This window comes from Canis aureus, chromosome 21 (assembly GCF_053574225.1).
Source record: "Canis aureus isolate CA01 chromosome 21, VMU_Caureus_v.1.0, whole genome shotgun sequence".
NCBI lineage: Eukaryota > Metazoa > Chordata > Mammalia > Carnivora > Canidae > Canis > Canis aureus.
Genome location: NC_135631.1, coordinates 50,127,115 through 50,147,159, shown reverse-complemented (window position 1 = coordinate 50,147,159; position 20,045 = coordinate 50,127,115). Strand labels below are relative to the sequence as shown.

The 20,045-nt window shown below is 38.3% G+C and overlaps 1 protein-coding gene and 1 non-coding gene across 2 annotated transcripts in view; both read left to right on the top strand.

Annotated features, from left to right (window-relative positions):
• LANCL2 (LanC like glutathione S-transferase 2) overlaps positions 1-20,045 on the top strand; it is a 48,626-nt gene that overhangs the window by 17,047 nt on the left and 11,534 nt on the right. The window contains exons 3-6 of the mRNA XM_077864149.1: positions 14,116-14,323; positions 15,387-15,534; positions 16,845-16,991; positions 18,655-18,837. Of these exons, the coding sequence (XP_077720275.1) occupies positions 14,116-14,323; positions 15,387-15,534; positions 16,845-16,991; positions 18,655-18,837 (686 nt within the window). The remainder of the gene's footprint in view (positions 1-14,115; positions 14,324-15,386; positions 15,535-16,844; positions 16,992-18,654; positions 18,838-20,045) is intronic.
• LOC144293549 (U6 spliceosomal RNA) lies at positions 2,713-2,815 on the top strand. The gene has a single exon (XR_013360758.1). It is a non-coding gene; the product is annotated as a U6 spliceosomal RNA (small nuclear RNA).

Sequence of the window (20,045 nt, the reverse complement as noted above, 5' to 3'; positions counted from 1 at the left end):
TATATAGTCCCTTTCTCTTTTTTTTTTAATTTCAATTTTAGTTAACATAGAGTGCAATATTGGTTTCTAGAGTAGATTTCAGTGATTCATCATTTATATACAACAGCCAGCGATCATCACAACAATTGCCCTCTTTAATACCCAGCACCCATCTCTAGCCAGCTGATCCCTTCTGTCCCATTGATCTATGTATCTGTTTTTGTGCCAGTACCGTACTGTCTTAATGACTACAGCATTGTAGTATAGTTTGAAATCTGGAATACATGATGCCTCTAGTTTTGTTTTTCTTTTTTAAGAATTGCTTTGGCTATTCAGGGCCCTTTCTGGTTCCACATCCATTTCAGCACTGTTTGCTAGCTCTCTGAAAAATGCTGATGGTATTTTGATAGGGATTGCATTAAATGTGTAGATTGCTTTGGGTAGCACAGACAGGTTAAAAGTGTTCTTCCAATACATGAGCATGGAAACCTTTTCCATTCTTTGTGTCCTCCTCAATTTGTTTCATAAGCAATCTATCATTTTTCAGAGTACATATCTTTCATCTCTTTAGTTAGGTTTGTTCCTAGGTTCTTATTGTTTTCAGGGCAAATGGGATGATTCTTTGATTTTTTTCTGCTTCTTAATTATTGATGTATAGAAATACAGTAGATTTCTGCATATTGACTTCATGTTCTGCAACTTTGATGCATTCACGTAGTCTAGCAATTTTTTGGTGGTGTTTTTCGGATTTTCTACATGGAACATCATGTCATCGGCAAAGAGTGGAAGTTTTATCCTTCCTTGCAATTTGGATGCCTTTTATTTCTTTTTGTTTGTCCACTCCCAGCTTCCTTCTGATATCCTTTAGCATGATAGATGATTTCTCCATCTCACTTTCCATCTGCAGGATTCTTTAGTTCTAAAATAAGTCTCTTGTAGGCAGCTTATAAAGAGATCTTTTTTTATTATTCATTCTGATGTCCTGTGTCTTTTGATTGGAGTATTTAGTCCATTTACTACATTCAGAGTGATTATTGGAAGATGAATTTAGTGCCATTGTGTTGTGTTACCTGTGAAGTTGGTGTTTCTGGTGATATTTTACATCCTTTCTAGTTTTTCTTGTTTTTGTTTTTGTTTTTGTTTTGTTTTTTTCCACTCAAAAGAATTCCCCTTAAAATTCCTTGCAGGGCTGTTTTAGAGATCACAAACTCCATTAGTTTTTGATTGTCTGGGAAAAAGTCTTTATCTCTCCTTCCATTCTGAATGATAGCCTTGCTGGATAAGGACTTCTTGGCTGCATATTTTTCCCATTCGGTACGTTGTACATTTACATCCACTCCTGTTTGTGGATAGATTTGCTATGAACCTGATCCGTCTCCCCTTGTAGATAGAGGACTTATTTTTCCCTTGTTGCTTCCAGGATTCTTTCCTTGTTTGTGTATTTTGTGAATTTGACTATGATATGCCTTGTTGATGGTCAGCTTTTGTTGAATTTCATGGGAGTTTTCTGTGCTTCTTGGATTTTGATATCGGTGTCATTCCCTCAGGGAAGTTTTCAGCTATCAATTGTTTGAATAAACATTCTGCCCCCTTTTCTCTCTCTTCATCTTCTGGGACTACTATCATACAAATGTTACTACATTTTTATCCGCTGCTGAGTTCCCTAAGTCTACTTTCGTGGTCCACTACCTTTCTTTCCCTGTTTTTTCAGCTTCATTATTTTTCATAATTTTATCATCTATATCAGTATTATTCCTGTGCTTCATCCATCCTCATTTTTATGACCTCCATTTGGGATTGCAGCCTGGTTATAGCATTTTTAATTTCGACCTGACTAGATTTTAGTTCTTTTATGTCTGTAATAAAGGATTCTCTAGTGTCTTCTATGCTTTTTTCAAGCCTAGCTAGTATCCTTATAATCATTGGGTTTTTAAATTTTTATTTATTTATTTTTAAGATTTTATTTATTTATTCATGAGAGACACACAGAGAGAGGCAGAGACACAGGCAGAGGGAGAAGCGGGCTCCATGCAGGGAGCCCGATATGGGACTCAATCCCTGGACTCTAGGATCACACCCTGGGGCAAAGGCAGATGCTCAACCACTAGTCACCGAGGCATCCCATAATCATTGTTTTAAATTCTAGTTCAGACATCTTACTAATATCTTTATTGATTAAGCCCTTGGCCATGAGTTCTACTTTCTTTCCTTTGGAGTGAATTTATCCATCTTGTCGTTTTGTCCATAAAATAAAGAAGAAAGAAAAAGAAAGAAAAAAGATAAAACAGAAACAAAAAAACTAAATCCTGGGTGTGTTTTGGTCTTACTGTTAAAAGGGTCTAGGGGCAGCCGGGGTGGCTCAGCGGTTTAGCACTGCCTTTAGCCCAGGGCCTGATCTCCTGATTGAGTCCCGTGTCGAGCTCCTTGCGTATTTTTCCCTTCAACACTTGGAATGTATCATTCCACTCCTCTCTGGCTTGCCATGTTTCTGTTGAACAGTCTCCTATTAGCCTTATGGGTTTTCCCTTGTAAGTAAAGACTTTTTTGTCTTTTGCTTTTAAGTTATATAGATTGGGAAGGAAGAAATAAAACTGTCTTTGTGGATGACATGATATTTCTATGTCGAAAATCAGAAATAACAAAAATATCAGTTAATAAGCAGGAAAGTAAGTCACTTTTCTATGTAACAGCAATGAGTAAGTTTGATTTGAAATTAAAAACACAATACCATTTATGCTTGTTTTGGCAGCACATATACTAAAATTGGAAGTATACAGAGATTAGCATGGTCCCTCTGCAAGGATGACACACAAATCATGAAATGTTCCATTAAAAAACAAAACACAACACAGGGGCACCTGTAAGTTAGGCATCTGCCTTTGGCTCAGGTCCTGGGATCAAGCTCCAGGTCAGGCTCCCTGCTCAGCGGGGAATCTGCTTCTCCCTCCCCCACTGCTGCTCCCCCTGCTTGTCCACATGTGTGTATAATAATTATATTATAAAATTGTGGTAATCAAAACAGTGTGGGACTGGTGCAAGAATAGACCAATAGATGGAGAGAATAGAATAGAGAGCCCAGAAATAGACTCACTTAAATCTAGTCTGCTATAGATGCTCCATTGGTTTTTGACAATGGAGTTAAGCAATACAATGGAAGATAGTTATTTTTAACAAGTGATGCTGGAAAACTGGGCATGCACATGCAATAAAATTAATTTAGACACCTCTCAAAAGTAATAAAGTGGATCATAGGCCTAGATATAAAATGGAAAACTATGTAACTAGAAGATAACCTAGAAGAAAGCCTTAGGTATGGTAATGACTTTTTACATATGACACCAAAGGCATGATTAGTCAAAGAAATAAATGGTAATCTGGCCTATGTTAAAATTAAAAACTGCTCTGTGAAAGATAAGGTCAAGAGAATGGGAAGATAAGTCACAGATTAGAAGAAAATGTTTGTAGGGCTCCTGGGTGGCTCAGTCGGTTAAGCATCTGTCTTTGGCTCAGATCATGATCCCAGATCCTGGGATCAAGCCCCACATTGAGCTCCCTGCTCAGTGGGGAGCCTGCTTCTCCCTCTCTCTGTCTCTCTTCCCTGCTCATGCTTTCTTTCTCTTTCTTGCTCGTGCTCTGTCTCAAATAAATAAATACCATTTTTTAAAAGAAAAATACTTGCAAAGACTTATCTGTTTTATGGAACATATACAAAGAACTCTTAAAATTCAATAAGAAAAAAAAAACCCATTACAAAATGAACAACATACCTGAAAAGACCCTCACCAAAGAAGATAATACAGATGCAAAGTAGTCAACATCGTATGTTGTTAGGGAATTGACAAAATCCAAAACACTGACAATACCAATTCCTCGTGAAAATGTGGAGCAACCAGAGCTCTCACTGCTAGCATATATTTATATTAAGAATTTTGAAATAAACAGAAGAGCATGCAATGAGACTGAATGGGGACTCTATATTTTTTTAAAGATTTTATTTATTTATTCATGAGAGAGGCAGAGACACAGGCAGAGGGAAAAGCAGGCTCCATTCAGGGAGCCCGACGTGAGACTCAGCCCTAGGACCCCAAGATCATGCCCCAGGCTGAAGGCGGCACTAAACCACTGAGCCACCCAGGCTGCCCTGAATGGGGACTTTAATATAAAGTTGCTATCTGGCCCTTTCTGCCAAAAAAAAGAAAAAAAAAAAAAAGAAAAGAAAAGTACTATTCCAGTCCCACAGCAGAGGAATCCATAGCCAAGATATGATTGGGGAAACCAGCATAAGCTTATAGTGACATTGATTATTTTTAATTATGTAATTAAGTTCCAAACAGAAGTTTGCAGATAGGGGAGGAAGGCACAGAAACACTATTAATGAGATGCAGAAACTATTGAAACAGGAAATTTAGAAGCCACACTCCATTTCACTGTATATAAATTTATTTTACAATGTAAATAAAATGAATAATTCTTTGTGAATACATAATCTACCAAACCTCACCCTAGAAGAGATGGAATATCAAAATAGACAAACTTCCAAATAAAAACTTGAGAATATTGTTAAAGATCTACCCTTAAAATTTCACTGGGAAATTTTATCAAACCTTGAAAGAACAGTTAATCCAAGGAGAATGGCATCAGCAATTCAGCAATCTACCATCTTTCCCCCCAAAGAACACTGATTTTGATAAGTTTTTGTGAGTACCTTTATGGGACCCAGGAATCCAGTAGAGAAGTTCAGCACACCATTGGGAGGACAAAAAAAATCTGAGATTGGAAAGAGTGAAGAGGGTAAGCAGAAAAGTTTCATTTCACCTATGTCACTGCATCTCCAAGATGGCACAGCTCTGTGCCAAAAGAGACAAACTTGGCCTGCAGTTTTTCCCACAGGGTAAAGTGAGAGCATGTGAGTGAGTTTCCAACTTCCCCAGCTATAAAGGATGTTGTCAAAGACACCCGCTTCTTTCCTACTCTTTCAAAATACGGGGATGATCTACATGACTGAGGGGCAGGGAGATTCTGTGCTGTTACACTTAACCGCCAGTCCTCAAAACTCAAGTTACACAGGTCTTACCACTTCACAGACTCCATTAGGAAACCTGACCACAAGCTGCTGGGGACACTTGGCCTTTGAATCCCTCTAGCTGACCACAAGCATTTCTTTTTTTTTTTTTTTTTAAATTAATTTATTTATTTATGATAGGCACACAGTGAGAGAGAGAGAGGCAGAGACACAGGCAGAGGGAGAAGCAGGCTCCATGCACCGGGAGCCCGACGTGGGACTCGATCCCGGGTCTCCAGGATCGCGCCCTGGGCCAAAGGCAGGCGCCAAACCGCTGCGCCACCCAGGGATCCCCACCACAAGCATTTCTAGCATTATTCTCCTTACCCACAGGATACTCCACCCCATAGTTGCATGTGCCTCTGAGAGCAGTGAGTGCAAGTCTTTGTGGACAGTTACTGAGAATTAAGTAGAAAGCCAGCTCAACCCTGTAGAACTGGAAGACAGCATACAAACTTGAGCATTCAGCACTCCTTAGCGAGAACAAACAGGAGACTCCGCAAATAGCCTGGCTTTATGGAATTACGAGAAGGCATACAGTTCTAAGAATTCACCCCTAAGAGGGAACAAGAAGTTCGGAGTAGGCATATTTGTAGGGAAGCTGTGATAAAGCCTCAGAATCCTTAGCAGGGTGGACAGCAGGCATTTTCCCCCCCAAAGTTACTTCATCAAGAAGAAATAACAAATATATACATGCACCCAGAGTAATTAGGCAAGAAAAAGAAAAGAAAATCAGAAAGAAAAAGTGAAATTTTTCTGTTTGCAGGGTAACATGATCTTATATAAGAGAACACCCTAAAGATCCTAACAAAAAGTTGTTAGAAGTGATGAACAAATTCGGTACAAAATGAATATGCAAAAATCAGTTGTGTTTCTGTAGACTAAGAATAAACTACTGGAGAAAGAAACTAAAAAAAAATTCCATTTATTATAGCATCAAAGAAAAATCCTTAGGAATAAATTTAATCAATGAGATGAAAGACCTCGTTGAAAAGGCATTTGACAAAGTACGACATCCTTTCTTGATTAAAACCCTTCACAGTATAGGGATAGAGGGAACATATCTATATCATAAAAGCCATGTACAAAAAGCCCACAGCAAATATCATTGTCAATGGGGAAAACCTGAGAGCTTTTCCCCTAAGCAGAAACAGAGCAGGGATGTCCACTTTCACCACTGTTGTCCAACATAGTACTAGAAGTCCTAGCCTCAGCAATCAGACAATAAAAAGAAATAAAAGGCATCCGAATTGGCAGAGGTCAAATTCTCACTTTTTGCAGATGACGCGATACTCTATGTGGAATACCCAAAAGACTCAACCTCAGAATTGCTAGAATTCATGCAGCAATTAAGCAAAGTGGCAGGGTATAAAATCAATGCAGAGAAATCAGTTTCATTTCTATACACTAACAATGAGACAGAAGAAAGAGAAATTAAGGAATCAGTCCCATTTGCAATTGCATCCAAAACCATAAGATACCTAGGAATAATCTAACCAAAGAGGCAAAAGATCTGTACTCAGAAAACTGTAGAATACTCCTGAAGGAAATTGAGGAGGACACAAAGAAATGGAAAAGCATTCCATGCTTATGGATCGGAAGAACAAATATTGTTAAAATGTCTGTGCTACCTACAGCAATCTTTATGTTCAGTGCAATACCTATCAAAATTCCATCCACTTATTTCACAAAGTTGGAAAAAATAATCCTAAAATTTGTATGGAACCAGAAAGGATCCTGAATAGCCAAAAGAATATTAAAAAAGAAAACCAAAACTGGTAGCATCACAATTCCAGACTTCAAGCTCTATTACAAAGCTATAATCACCAAGACAGTATACTACTGGCACAAAAACAGACACATAGATTAATGGAACAGAAGAGAGAACTCAGAAATGGACCCTCAATGCCATGTTCCACGAATCTTCGACAAAGCAGGAAAGAATATTCAATGGAAGAAGTCTTTTTAGCAAATGGTGTTGGGAAAATTGAACAGCCACATGCAGAAGAATGAACCTGGACCATTTCCTCACAGCATACACAAAAATAGACTCAAAATGGATGAAAGATCTAAATATGAGATAGGAATTCATCAAAATCCTAGAGGAGAACACAGGAGGCAACCTCTTCGACCTCACCCTCAGCAGCTTCTTGCTGGACATGTCTCCAAAGGCAAGGGAAACAAAGGCAAAAATGAACCATTGGGACTTCATCAAGAGAAAAAGCTTTTCCACAGCAAAGGAAAGTTAACAAAACCAAAAGGCAGCCTATAGAATGGGAGAAAATATTTGCAAGTGACACATCAGATAAAGGGCTAGTATCCAGAATCTATAAAGAACCTATCAAACCCAACACCCAAAAAACAAATAATCCAGTTAAGAAATGGACAGAAGACATGAACAGATATTTCTCCAAAGAAGTCATACAAATCGTCAGCAGACACGTGAAAAGATGCTCAACATCACTTGGCATCAGGGAAATATAAGTCTAAACCACAATGGGACACCACCTCACAGCAGTCAGAATGACTAAAATTAACAAGTCAGGTAACAACGGATGTTGGCAAGGATGTGGAGAAAGGGGAACCCTGTACATTCTTGGTGGGAATGCAAGCTGGTTCAGCCACTCTGGAGAACAGTTTGGAGGTTCCTCAAGAAGTTGAATATAGGGCTACCCTATAACCCAGCAATTGCACTACTGGATATTTACCCCAAAGATACAAATACAGTGATCAGAAGGGCACCTGTACCCCACTGTTTATAGCAGCAGTGTCCACAACAGCCAAACTATAGAAAGAGCCCAGATGTCCATCAACAGATGAATAGATAAAGAAGATAAAGAAGATGTGGTATATATATATACACAATGGACTACTACCAGCCATTAAACAAAAAAGAGAAGAAAGAAAGAAATCAATCAATCAATCTTGCCATTTGCAATGACATGGATGGAACTAGAGGATATTATGCTAAGTGAAAATTCAATCAGAGAAAGACAATTTTTATCATATGGATCTCACTCTGATGTGGAATTTAAGAAACAAAACAGAGGATCATAGGGGAAGAGAAGAAAAAATGAAACAAGACAAAATCAGAGAAACCATAAGATTCTTAATCATAGGAAACAAACTGAGGGTTGCTGGAGGGGAGATGGGTGAGGGGGACAGGGTAACTGGGTGATGGGCATTAAGGAGGGCATGTGATATAATTAGCATTAGGTATTATATAAGACGGAATCATTGACCTCTACCTCTGAAACCAATAATACATAATATGGTAATGAACTGAATTCAAATAAAAATGTTTTTAAATTATGATATTTTTCACAGAAATTGAAAAAAAATCCTAAAATTTGCATGAAACTACAAAAGAACCAGAGTAGAATAGTAGTCTTGAGAAAGAACAAAGCTGGAGACATCACAATTCTGATTTCAGAATATATGGCAAAGGTATAGTAATCAAAACAATATGGTAGTGGGATGAAAACAGAAAAATAGCTGAAATGGGACAGAATAGAGAGCCCAGAAATAAATCCATGCATAAATGGTTAATAATCCTTGACAAAGGCAATTAGAACACACAGTGGGGAAAAAGTCATCTCTTCACCAAATCATTTTGGGAAAATTGGAGAGTTACATGCAAAAGAATAAAACTGGACCCCTATCCTACACCACTCTCAAAAATTAACTCAAAATGGATCAGAGACTTGAAATGTAACATCTGAAACAATGAAACTCCTAAAAGAATACATAGAGGTAAAGCTCCTTGACCTGGGTTTTAGCAATGATTATTTGTATATGACACCAAAAGCATAGGCAACAAAAGAAAAAGTAGTCAAGGGGAGACTACATCAAACTAAAAAGTTCTGAACAGCAAGAAAGCAGTTAACAAAAAAGGTAGAAATAGAATGGGAGAAAATACTTGCAAAACATATTTATGCTAAAGGGTCAGTATCCAAAATATATGAGAAATATCCAACAACGTGAGTGGATATTTTCCCAAAGAAGGCAAAACATATTTGCAAAACATTTATGCTCAAAGGTCAGTATCCAAAATATGTAAGAAATATCCAACAACCCAATTGGATATTTTCCCAAAGAAGGCATACATATGGCTAACACATACATGAAAAGATATTCAACATCACTAACGAATCAAGAAATGCAAATCAAGACCGTAATGAGATATCACCTTAATCCTGTTAGGGTGTTTGTTTGTTTTTTTAAGATTTTATTGATCTATTCATTAGAAACACAGAGATGTGTGAGAGAGAGGCAGAGACACAGGCAGAGGGAGAAGCAGGCTCCATGCAGGGAGCCCGATGTGGGACTCCATCCCAGGACTCCAGGATCATGCCCCAGGCCAAAGGCAGGGGCTAAACCGCTGAGCTACCCAGGGATCCCCTAGGGTGGTTTTTATCAAAAATAGAAGAGATGGCCAATGTTGGCAAGGATGCAGAGAAAGGGGAACCCTAGTACACTCTTGGTGGAAATGTAAACGTAAAAAGTTTAAAATAGAACTACCAGATGATACAGCAATTCCACTTCTGGGTTTTTTCCAAAGAAGTAAAACTTAACTTACAAAGATATATGCACCCCTATGTTCATTGCAGCATTATTCACAATAGCCAAGGTATGGAAACAACCTTAATATTCAATGATGGTTGAATGAATAAGGAAGTTGTGGTATTTTTATATATTTCTATCTATGTTTACATGAATAATAAACAAAATCCTGTCATTGTGACAACAAAAATGGGTCTAGAGGACATTATGCTATGTGCAATAAACCAGACTATGATCTCACAAAAATATGAATTTTAAAAACAAAAACAAAATTGAACTCGTAGAAACAGAGTTGAATGATGGTTACCAGGGGTTGTGGAGTGGGGAAAATGGGAGAGATAGAGTACAAGCCTTCAGTTACAAGATATACCAGTTCTTTAGATCTAATGTACAGCATTGTGACTATAGTACATAATACTGTATTGTATACTTAAAATTTGCTAAGAGAGTAGATCTTTTTTTTTTTTTAAGATTTTATTTATTCATGAGAGAGAGAGAGAGGCAGAGACACCGGTAGAGGGAGAAGCAGGCTCCATGCACGGAGCCGGACGTGGGACTCGACCCCAGAAGTCCAGGATCACACCCCGGGCTGAAGACGGCGCTAAACTGCTGAACTGCCCTAAGAGAGTAGATCTTAGGTGGTCGCATCACACACATTTAAAAAATGATATGTGAAGTAATAGACGTGTCAGCCTGATTGTGGTAATGTTTTCATGAATAAGTCTATCAAAGCGCCCTTTTGTACACATATATCTACAATTTTGTCAATTATACCTCAGTAAAACTAGGGGAAAACAAACAATAAACTAATGAAAAGAGACAATTTCTTTAAAAGAACAGGAAATGCTTGTGCCACTTTTTTTTTTTGTGGGACTACATCAAAATAAAAAGCTTTTACAGGCAAAGGAAACAGCAAAACTAAAAGACAATGTACTGAGTGGGAGATATTTGCAAACAACTTACTTGTAAAGGAATAATAGAATTTATCAAGAACTTATGCAACTCAACACCAAATAAATTATCCAATTAAAAATGGGTGGAAGACATGAAGAGACATTTCTCCACAGCAGACATCCAGATGGCCAACAGACCCATGTAAAAATGCTCAACATCACTCGACATCAGGGAAATACAAATCAGAACCACAATGAGATACCACCTCCCAGCGGTCAGAATGGCTAAAATAACTCAGGGAACAATAGATGTTAGCAAGGATATAGAGAAAGGGGAATCTTCTTACACTGTTGATGGGAATGCAAACTGTTGCAGCCACTCTGGAAAACAGTATGGAGGGTCCTCCATACTCAAAAAGTTAAAAATAGAGCTATCCTATGATCCAGCCATTGTACTACTAGGTATTTACCCAAACGATACAAAAATACAGATTTGAAGGAGTACACACACCCCAATGTTGGTAGCAGCACTATATCAACAATAGCCAAACTTTGGAAAGAGCCCAAATGTCCATTGACTGTTGAATAAAGATGATATGTCCAGAAGGGAAGTGGGTGGGGGAGGGTAGGTGAAACAGGTGATAGAGATTAAGGAGTGCACATGTGATGAGCACTGAGTAATGTATAAAATTGTTGACTCACTGTTTTGTATACCTGAAACAAATATAACACTGTACCTTAACTACACTGAATTTAAAAAAAATTTTAATAATAATTGACAACAGGAACTCTCAGTGTTACTTTTTTTCTTTGCTACTTTTAAACTGTTTCAGGCAGGGACGTCTTGGTGGCTTAGTGGTTGAGTGGTTGCCTTTGGCTCAGGGAATGATTCCAGGGTTCTGGGATTGAATCCCTCATCAGGCTCCCCACAGGGAGCCTGTTTCTCCCTCTCTCTCTCTCTCTGACTCTCTCTCTCTCTCTCTGTCTCTTGTGAATAAATAAAATCTTTAAAAAAATAAATAAACCGTTTCAGAGGTTAGGAAAATAAGGAATAGTTCCTGTTATTTTTATGAAGCAAGGATGATAGTGGTACCAAAACTGACAAAGATTTCCTTAAAAAAGAAAAAATCACAGCTCAGTTTCACTTATCAATTATTCACTCGATAGTTATAGTGCTATTTTGACTTCTAGAAACAGGTTTATATATTTTAGATAATCATACTGAAGTATTTAAAGGTGAAATGTTAGGATGAGTTTTTTTAAAAATATTTTGCCGGGGCAGCCCCAGTGGCCCAACGGTTTAGCGCTGCCTTCGGCCCAGGGCCTGATCCTAAAGACCTGAGATCGAGTCCTCCGTCAGACTCCCTGCATGGAGCCTGCTTCTCCCTCTGCCTGTGTCTCTGCCTCTCTTTGTGTGTGTCTCTCATGAATAAATAAAATCTTTCAAAAAAATTTTTGCCTATCATTTGCTTTAAAATACTTGAGCATTGGAGCATCTTGCTGGCTCAGTTGTAAGAGCATGTGACTCTTGATCTCAGGATTGAGAGTTCGAGCCCCATGTTGAGTGTGGAGATTACTTACAAACTAATTAATTAAAAAAAAAAAAAAAGACCTGACTGTAAAACATTAAAAAAATAAATAGGGCGCCTGAATGGTTCAGTCAGTTAAGTGTCCAACTCTTGTTTTTGGCTCAGGTCATGGTCTCGGGGTTATGAGATCAAGCCTCACATTGGGCCCTGTGCTGGATATGGAGCCTGCTTAAGATTCCTTATCTTCCCTTCTGCCTTTCCTCCCTCTATAAAATTAATGTAGTAATTAAAATATTTAAGATTTGATACATACATAACGATAGGTTTTAAGGTTCATAGGCTGTCCACATCATCATTCTATTTTTTAGGGATTTCTGAGTCAATCATGAAGTACCTATTTGTAAACCTTTTATAATGACTACATTTGAAATTTGTAGGTATTTAACTTACTTTTTTTAAACTTTTTAATTTTTATTTACTTATTTGAGAGAGCAGGAGCAAGGAGGAGAAGCAGAGTGAAAAGCAGGCTCCCCACAGTGGGCATGACCCTGGGATCATGACCTAAGCTGAAGGCAGCTGCTTAACCAACTGAGCCACCTAGGCACCCCTGACTTGCTTTCTATATGTATATAATTTGAATATTTTGAATACAAAAACAAATACAGGAGCCCATAAGTAATTCATATGGAAGGATACTTTTCCAAGGCTTTACAACACGTACTTTTATATCTGTCTTACTTAACAACTTCCAGGAAATGCATAATGCGAAAAGGACTTTCTGAATGTATGGAGAGAGAGAGAGAGAGATGTTAAGCATCTGAAAGGGAAAGAGGATACCCTGAAATGGAGAATTAATGAAAAAAGAAGCTACCTATTTAGAGAAATTTAAAAAGCAAAACGCATAGCAGAACATAGATGGTGACTTGTTCACCAGTTGTACAACATGCTATGTTGTACATGTGAAACTAATGTGTGCCAATTATACTCAAATTAAACAAAACAAAATAAAAAGCAAAATGAAAAATAATAGAAGTGAGAGTAGGATATTAGACAACATAATATTAGAGAATCCCAATTCAAACATGAATAAACGTTCTGTTTGCGCTTCTCACCATCATAACATTTCCTTCAATACTTTATGTTTTATTAAGTTTATATTTATACAGATGGATTTTTTTTTATGTAACCATCATAGTAACTGGAGTCCAAGAATAATAGGCTTCTTTCAGAAGCCATATAGGTCATCCTCTGTAGATTTTTGGAAAAAGATCTCTCTGGTTCACTTACGTGTCCGGATTTGTTCTTCAAAATAGGGAGGTTGCGGGGTGCCTAGATGGCTCAGTCAGTTAAGCCTCCGGCGCTTGGTTTCAGCTCAGGTCATGATCTTATGGTCTTGAGATCAAAGCCCCCTGTTGGGCTCACACTCAGCTCGGAGTCTTCGGAGTCTTTTCTCTCCCTAAATAATAAATAAAATCTTTAAGATAGGAAGGTTGCATAGGTGATAAACTGCCTTGTGTGTTTGTTATCCTGCTCTGCCTCATATGGCATTTCCATAGGCAGTGAGTTGACTCACTGGTTGGTTGGTCATTTGGATAGGTTAGTCACTAAAAAAAATTGAAAAATTGTGAGAAATATATAAAAATTAGAAAGAGGGTGTAAAACTTAGAAAGTAATTATTTAACTTGGATAAGATAGGAGGAAATGATTATATGAGAAGTAAAAGGAAAAGGATCCAAGTTGGTTTACAATCCAGAGAAGGAATAAAATCTTGAACTGAATGTACAGAAAATGGGGATGCGTGGGAAGTGTTAAGTTTTACCTTGTCTAGGAAGTACTGAGTCACTGTATCAGAGCTGTTGGCAAGGTGATGGATTTAATTTAAATGGTTTAAGCTTTCTCTACCCTGAGGGGTTTTTTTTCTTTTTTTTTCTTCTGTTTTTAAAAGTTGTACCATACGTAATTTATTTGATGGTGCTCCTTCAGAAACATAGGGTTTAGGTTAAGTTTTTCATAGGATCATAAAATAATGCCCTGAAAGTGAAAAAGAAAGGTAATAATGCTTTTCTTTGGGGGTGGGGGAATTTTGCAGGCATAGCTCTTTTGTACCTACAGTTGTACCGGGTTACATGCGACCAGACCTACCTGCTCCGATCCCTGGATTACGTGAAGAGAACACTTCGGAATCTGAACGGCCGCAGGGTCACTTTCCTCTGTGGAGATGCTGGACCCCTTGCTGTAGGAGCTGTGGTATATCATAAACTCAAAAGCGATTGCGAGTCCCAGGAATGCATCACAAAGTGAGTTTTTAAAACTGGAAGTATTTTGTCTAAATTCTCCATTCAAGGTCTTATGTAGAAAGACATTGAAAAAGGAAATTATTTTTTAATTCATCTGCTGTTGCAAACAGGTCTTTCTGGGAAGTGAAGAGGTTTGTATATTAACCTTAAACATAATGATAAGATCATATGCCTCCCTTTCTTTTTTTTTTTTTTTTTTTTTTTTTAATTTTCACTTATCTATGATAGTCACAGAGAGAGAGAGAGAGAGAGAGGCAGAGACACAGGCAGAGGGAGAAGCAGGCTCCATTCACCGGGAGCCCGACGTGGGACTCGATCCTGGGTCCCCAGGATCGTGCCCTGGGCCAAAGGCAGGCGCCAAACCACTGCACCACCCAGGGATCCCCTATGCCTCCCTTTCTATCCAAGCTTGTGTCGGCCTTAATTTTGGGACAAATAAACATGTTTCTTCGTGTTACTCTAATCTTTTCCCTAAGTAACTTTTGGTTGTCTTCGTCACGTGAAAATTAACTCATATGCCTTAGATTCAGTACCATAACCAAGTTATTTTTAGGTTCTATTGTTTTGGAACAATTAGAAAGTATAAAATTTTTATTGCACCTATTGGTTTACATTCTTTTTTTAAGGGGTAGAAATCAGGGCCTACTCCCTTGGTTTGGCGGAGTATCTGGCACATGCTGCTCAGTTGATGTTGCCTGGAAGACAGAGCGACTCGAGCTATTTCCCAAGCATTGACTACATTTTAGTACTATTTTCTTTTAAATTTTAAATCACTTCCTTCTAATTCTGGGTTTCAAAATTGAATATCGTCTCTTACATGGTTTAAACTGATATAAAGATAGATATTTTGAACAGAGGGTGGGTGTATTGTTATTAATGTGACATCTGAGAAAGAAATTAGTGTCATAGGTTTTTGTTGTTTGGGTTTTGTTTGTATTTCTCGAAATCAGTTCTAAATTAAAAACAAATAATAGGTAATTTCTAAAGTGTTAGGTTACCAACAGCTTTAGGAAGAGGTATTTCAGACATTCTCTGGGAAAACAGAATTTTTCTTGTTGGGTAGACTTTTGCAGCTCCAGAGAACCATCGTGTGCCGCGATTCAGACCTTCCTGATGAGCTGCTTTATGGACGGGCAGGTTATCTGTATGCCTTACTCTACCTGAACACGGAGATCGGTCCAGGCACCGTGTGTGAGTCAGCTATTAAAGAGGTACTGTGGGGCTGCCACCAACTGTGGGGCCATCCCTATCATTCCAACCCGTCTGTTAGCACAGAGCTATGTTAGTGGCTGGACTCTGCATCTAGATAGGAACGAGTGATTTCTTTCTTTTTTTTTTTTTAAGATTTTATTTATTTATTCATAGAAACACAGAGAGAGAATGAGAGGCAGAGACACAGGCAGAGGGAGAAGCAGGCTCCATGCAGAGAGCCTGACGTGGGACTTGATTTAGGGTCTCCAGGATCACGCCACGCCCTGGGCTGCAGGCGGCCCTAAACCACTGCGCCACCGGGGCTGCCCCAGAACGAGTGATTTCTTAAGGCAGCTCATAAAATCAATAAATAGCTCCTTTTTTTTTCCTTTCTAGGAATGTTCTTTAAAAATCTGTCCTCAAAAAAAATAAAATAAAATAATAAAAAATAAAAATCTGTCCTGTTAGCCTGATAATTCACCCATTTTAACTAGAACCAAACAACAGCAGCTTCAAAAAGATTGAATATTTAGTTCTCTTTCATAAAGTATCTGAATTGGTAGGCCGTCCCAGTGAATATGGCTAAGGATCTGGGTTCTTCTCTCATTCTCTCCCATATCCTAGGGGCATGCCCTTATCTACAAGACTAAAGCTAATTGAGCACCCTTCGGCTCAACACTGGGGGGGAGGGGGGAGTAGAGGATAAGCATCTTCTTTTTTAAGGCTGTGATCCAGAAGTTAGTTGTCTGCTTCGCTTCTGCTCACATCCTACTTCCAGAACTTAGTCAAAGGACTGTGTCTGTTTGTAGCGAAGAGGCCCGATGCCCAGCTAGAACTTGGAGCGTGGTTACCCAAGTATGAAGGGAGAAACGATAGGAGGAAACAATTTGTGTCTTTGCTACATAGTCATTACAGATATGATATTCTTTTGATTTAACTAAAATCCGCTTTCCTCAATAGACCTCATTTCATTAGCCTTTCATAAATAAGGCCAGTTCCTCCAGCCTCTCCTAGAAGATGTAGGGCCAGTCTTGGAGGAAGCGTTGCAGTGACAAGGCAACTCAGTCTGATTTTTATAAGGAAGTTTTTCTAGATTCCAGTAAACTGTTCATACAAAGAACTTTTAATTTGACTTCCTAATTTCTTTTTCTACTCCGAGATTGTCTTCTGATTTCTCTCTGCCTTTATTTATTAGTTTGTAAACTAACGATAACAGTGGTGGCTACTGGCTACTTTAAGGATTTTTAAATTAGGTAATCTATACAGAATTGTTAGTATTAGATGAAAGCAGGATCGTGTCTTGATTGACACGGTCTCATTATCTCCATAGGTGGTCTGTGCTATTATTGAATCAGGCAAGACTCTGTCAAGGGAAGAAAGGAAGGCTGAGCGCTGTCCGCTGCTGTATCAGTGGCACAGGAAGCAGTATGTAGGAGCAGCCCATGGCATGGCTGGAATCTACTACATGTTAATGCAGGTAAGTACGAATGCTCTGAAATACTAATATAGTGACTGCGGCATGAAGTGTTTGACCAAAGAGGAAATGGGGACTGAAATTCTAGTGTAAGTCAAGCAGGTTGGAATAAACTAAGGATTCTACATTGAATCATAGATGCTTAGCTCTGCTTCATGAACCCCAAGCAGGGAGGTGCTCAGAGCACATTCCGCATGCAGCTTTGTACTGGGTTAGGTATCTGTTGCCTACATTTTTCTTTGTCCATGTTTTTCTGCTCATTGAAGTAGTTACTCTCTGGATAGAGGGGAACCTTCAGGGAGCACAAGGGCCTCCAGAATCCAGACAGGGGCAGAGACTTTCCGTATCCAGGTACCCCCAACTTGCTATCAGTTGTATTCTAAATTTTTACTAGTTTATTATTGTGTGTATACTCGTCTCTTAATCATACTTGACATCTACTGGGTTGAGTCTTTGCTGTTCTGTGCGGCAGAAAGAGACTCCACCCCGAATACTGCATCACTCTGCTTCCAGCCTTGTGGCCTGCGGTTCCCTCCCCTGCTGTGTACACGTGTAACCTACTTTTTTTTTCAATTATACCTTTCTTTATCTGCCACACCCATAACAGAGTAGTTCATTAATGTTCAGACTCACAAAGCTGGTCAAGAAGCATGGATTAGAATTTAGATCTTTTTTTACTAAAAACTCATATATTCCTTTTTTAAAATTTTTATTTCAAGTTCCCTTCTTAAACCTATTCTGTTAGTAAAGGAAATTCATATCTAAACAGGACTAATGTGCCCTTTTCTGGTACTTAGTTGTCTTTGTTTATTGTTGTAGACAGTAAAACAATATATTCCAATTTGTGACATTTTTTTTATATAGGGGGAAGTCTTAATGCTATTTGCCCCTTTCTCAGTCTGACTTATTTCACTTAGCATAATTTCCTAACACGTTTCCATAATTTTCTAACACGTTTCCAAAGTAACTAGAATTCCTTATCTCATTTAGAAATAGCATTATTATTCTGGAAAGTTGGTTTGTGTGTGTTTTCTATTTCCCCAGGAAAATGTTTTACCACTAGCTTTCGAAACTTTCTTTTTAAATGATAATGTTAGGGGAACATAACCATACGGAAACCACACCAGTGAGACGTAACCTAGTTTAGATGTAGGTGTTGAGATTAATTTTGTTAGATATTAGGGGTTTCCCTGAGAGAAACGCCAGTGAGTTTGTCCCGTTTATCTGTTTTTAAAGTGAAGAACGTGGAAGTATTATTTAGTCAAGATTCTCTATATAAATCAGTGTCAGTTTTCTTGTAGCGACCACTAGACAGTGGTGTGCTGGAGCTGGCTCATTCGAGCTTCTTCCCTGCTGAGCACTTAGGGCCCGTCCACAGTGCAGCCTCCTGGCAGTGGGACGGAGCAATTCCTGACCTGCGCTGAGCAAGGCAGTTCTCCAGCAGATGCCCTTCAGTCTCTGTCTCCAGCATCAAAAAAAGCTGAAACAAAAAAAGACCTGCCCAAGTCTTAAATACCCAGATAATTGAATTAATTTGAATTTTATATGCTTCTCAAGTAGCCCAGGTAATTGATGCTTTGTTATATTAACTATAATACAAAGGCTTAAAAAAAAAAACTTAAGAAAAAATAAATTCATTGTTCTGTTTTTATTTATTTATTTAAAGCCAGCAGCAAAAGTGGACCAAGAAACCTTGACAGAAATGGTGAAGCCTAGTATTGATTATGTGCGCCACAAAAGATTCCGATCTGGGAATTATCCGTCATCATTAAGCAACGAAACAGATCGCTTGGTCCACTGGTGTCACGGTGCCCCAGGTGTCATCCACATGCTTATGCAAGCTTACAAGGTCAGAACTTCCACGTATCATAAGCATTTAATGTTTAGAAATCCACTTTTTCCTCTACTAGGTTTGCAGTTTGATCCTGGCCAGCACATTTGATTGCAAACTAAAAACCTTTTAGAATTCATGTTTTTACAGAACAAAGTCTCCCTGTTTCGCTTTATCACCCCTGTGGTTGGAGCTGTAAGTGTAAGTGTATGTGTGTGTGTGTTAGTGGGAATTATATTCATGTGTAAAAGAAAACCTGGGTGACAGCATAGTGATGATTTTATTCAGAGTATGACTGTCCGATAAGGCAGAGGCGCTCTTATAACCAAATGCTTTTTTGACTTCAGATCATTTTATTTTCTTGCTTGAGTCAAGACTTTATTATTGGATGATGATGCTTATTCAAGGCCTTTTAAATTAGGGTTTAAAATTGTTATAAAATCACTCATAAGGGATAAGTGTGATGTTTAAAGTTTTACACATATGAAGGGTTATAGAAAAATAGGCAGTACCTTTACTGATTAATTTTGGTAGTCTCAAGATAATATTTAGACACAATATTAAGAATACTTTGATTTTTCTCCTGGACTAAGAATTAACCTTGTAAGTTGAAAGCAAACAATGCTTCTTAGTTTTTTTTCACATGTTTTTAAGTGTTTTCTTAACATTTTACATAGTTGAAATTATAAACGGCTTATTGTTATATTCTGTAACATTTAAGTTTTTTTATCCTTTCTTGGAAAAAAAAATGAATGTGTAAAACATGAAAACATGTTTTCAAGCAAGTTTTTTTAGAAAACTACCACATTTTATTTTTTAAATTTCTTATTTGAGCCCACCTGGGGTGGCTCAGTCAGTTAAGTGTTGGCCTTCAACTCAGTTCATGATCCTTGGGCTCTGTGCTCAGCAGGGAGTCTGCTTTTCAACCCCTCCCTCTGCCCTTCCCCCACCCCACTTGTATACTCCAGCTCCCAAATGAATAAAATCTTTAAAAAAATTTTTAAACACACAATGTTTTATTAATTTCAGGCATACGGTGTAGTGATTCCACAAACTTCTATGTTATGCTGTGCTCCCAAATGTAGCCACCGTCTGTCACCATGCAAGGCTATCACAGTGTCATTGACTACATTCCTTACACTATGTCTTTTATTCCCGTAACTTACTCATTCCACAACTGGAAGCCGGTGTCGCCCACTCCCCTTCACCTATTTTACCCATCTCCC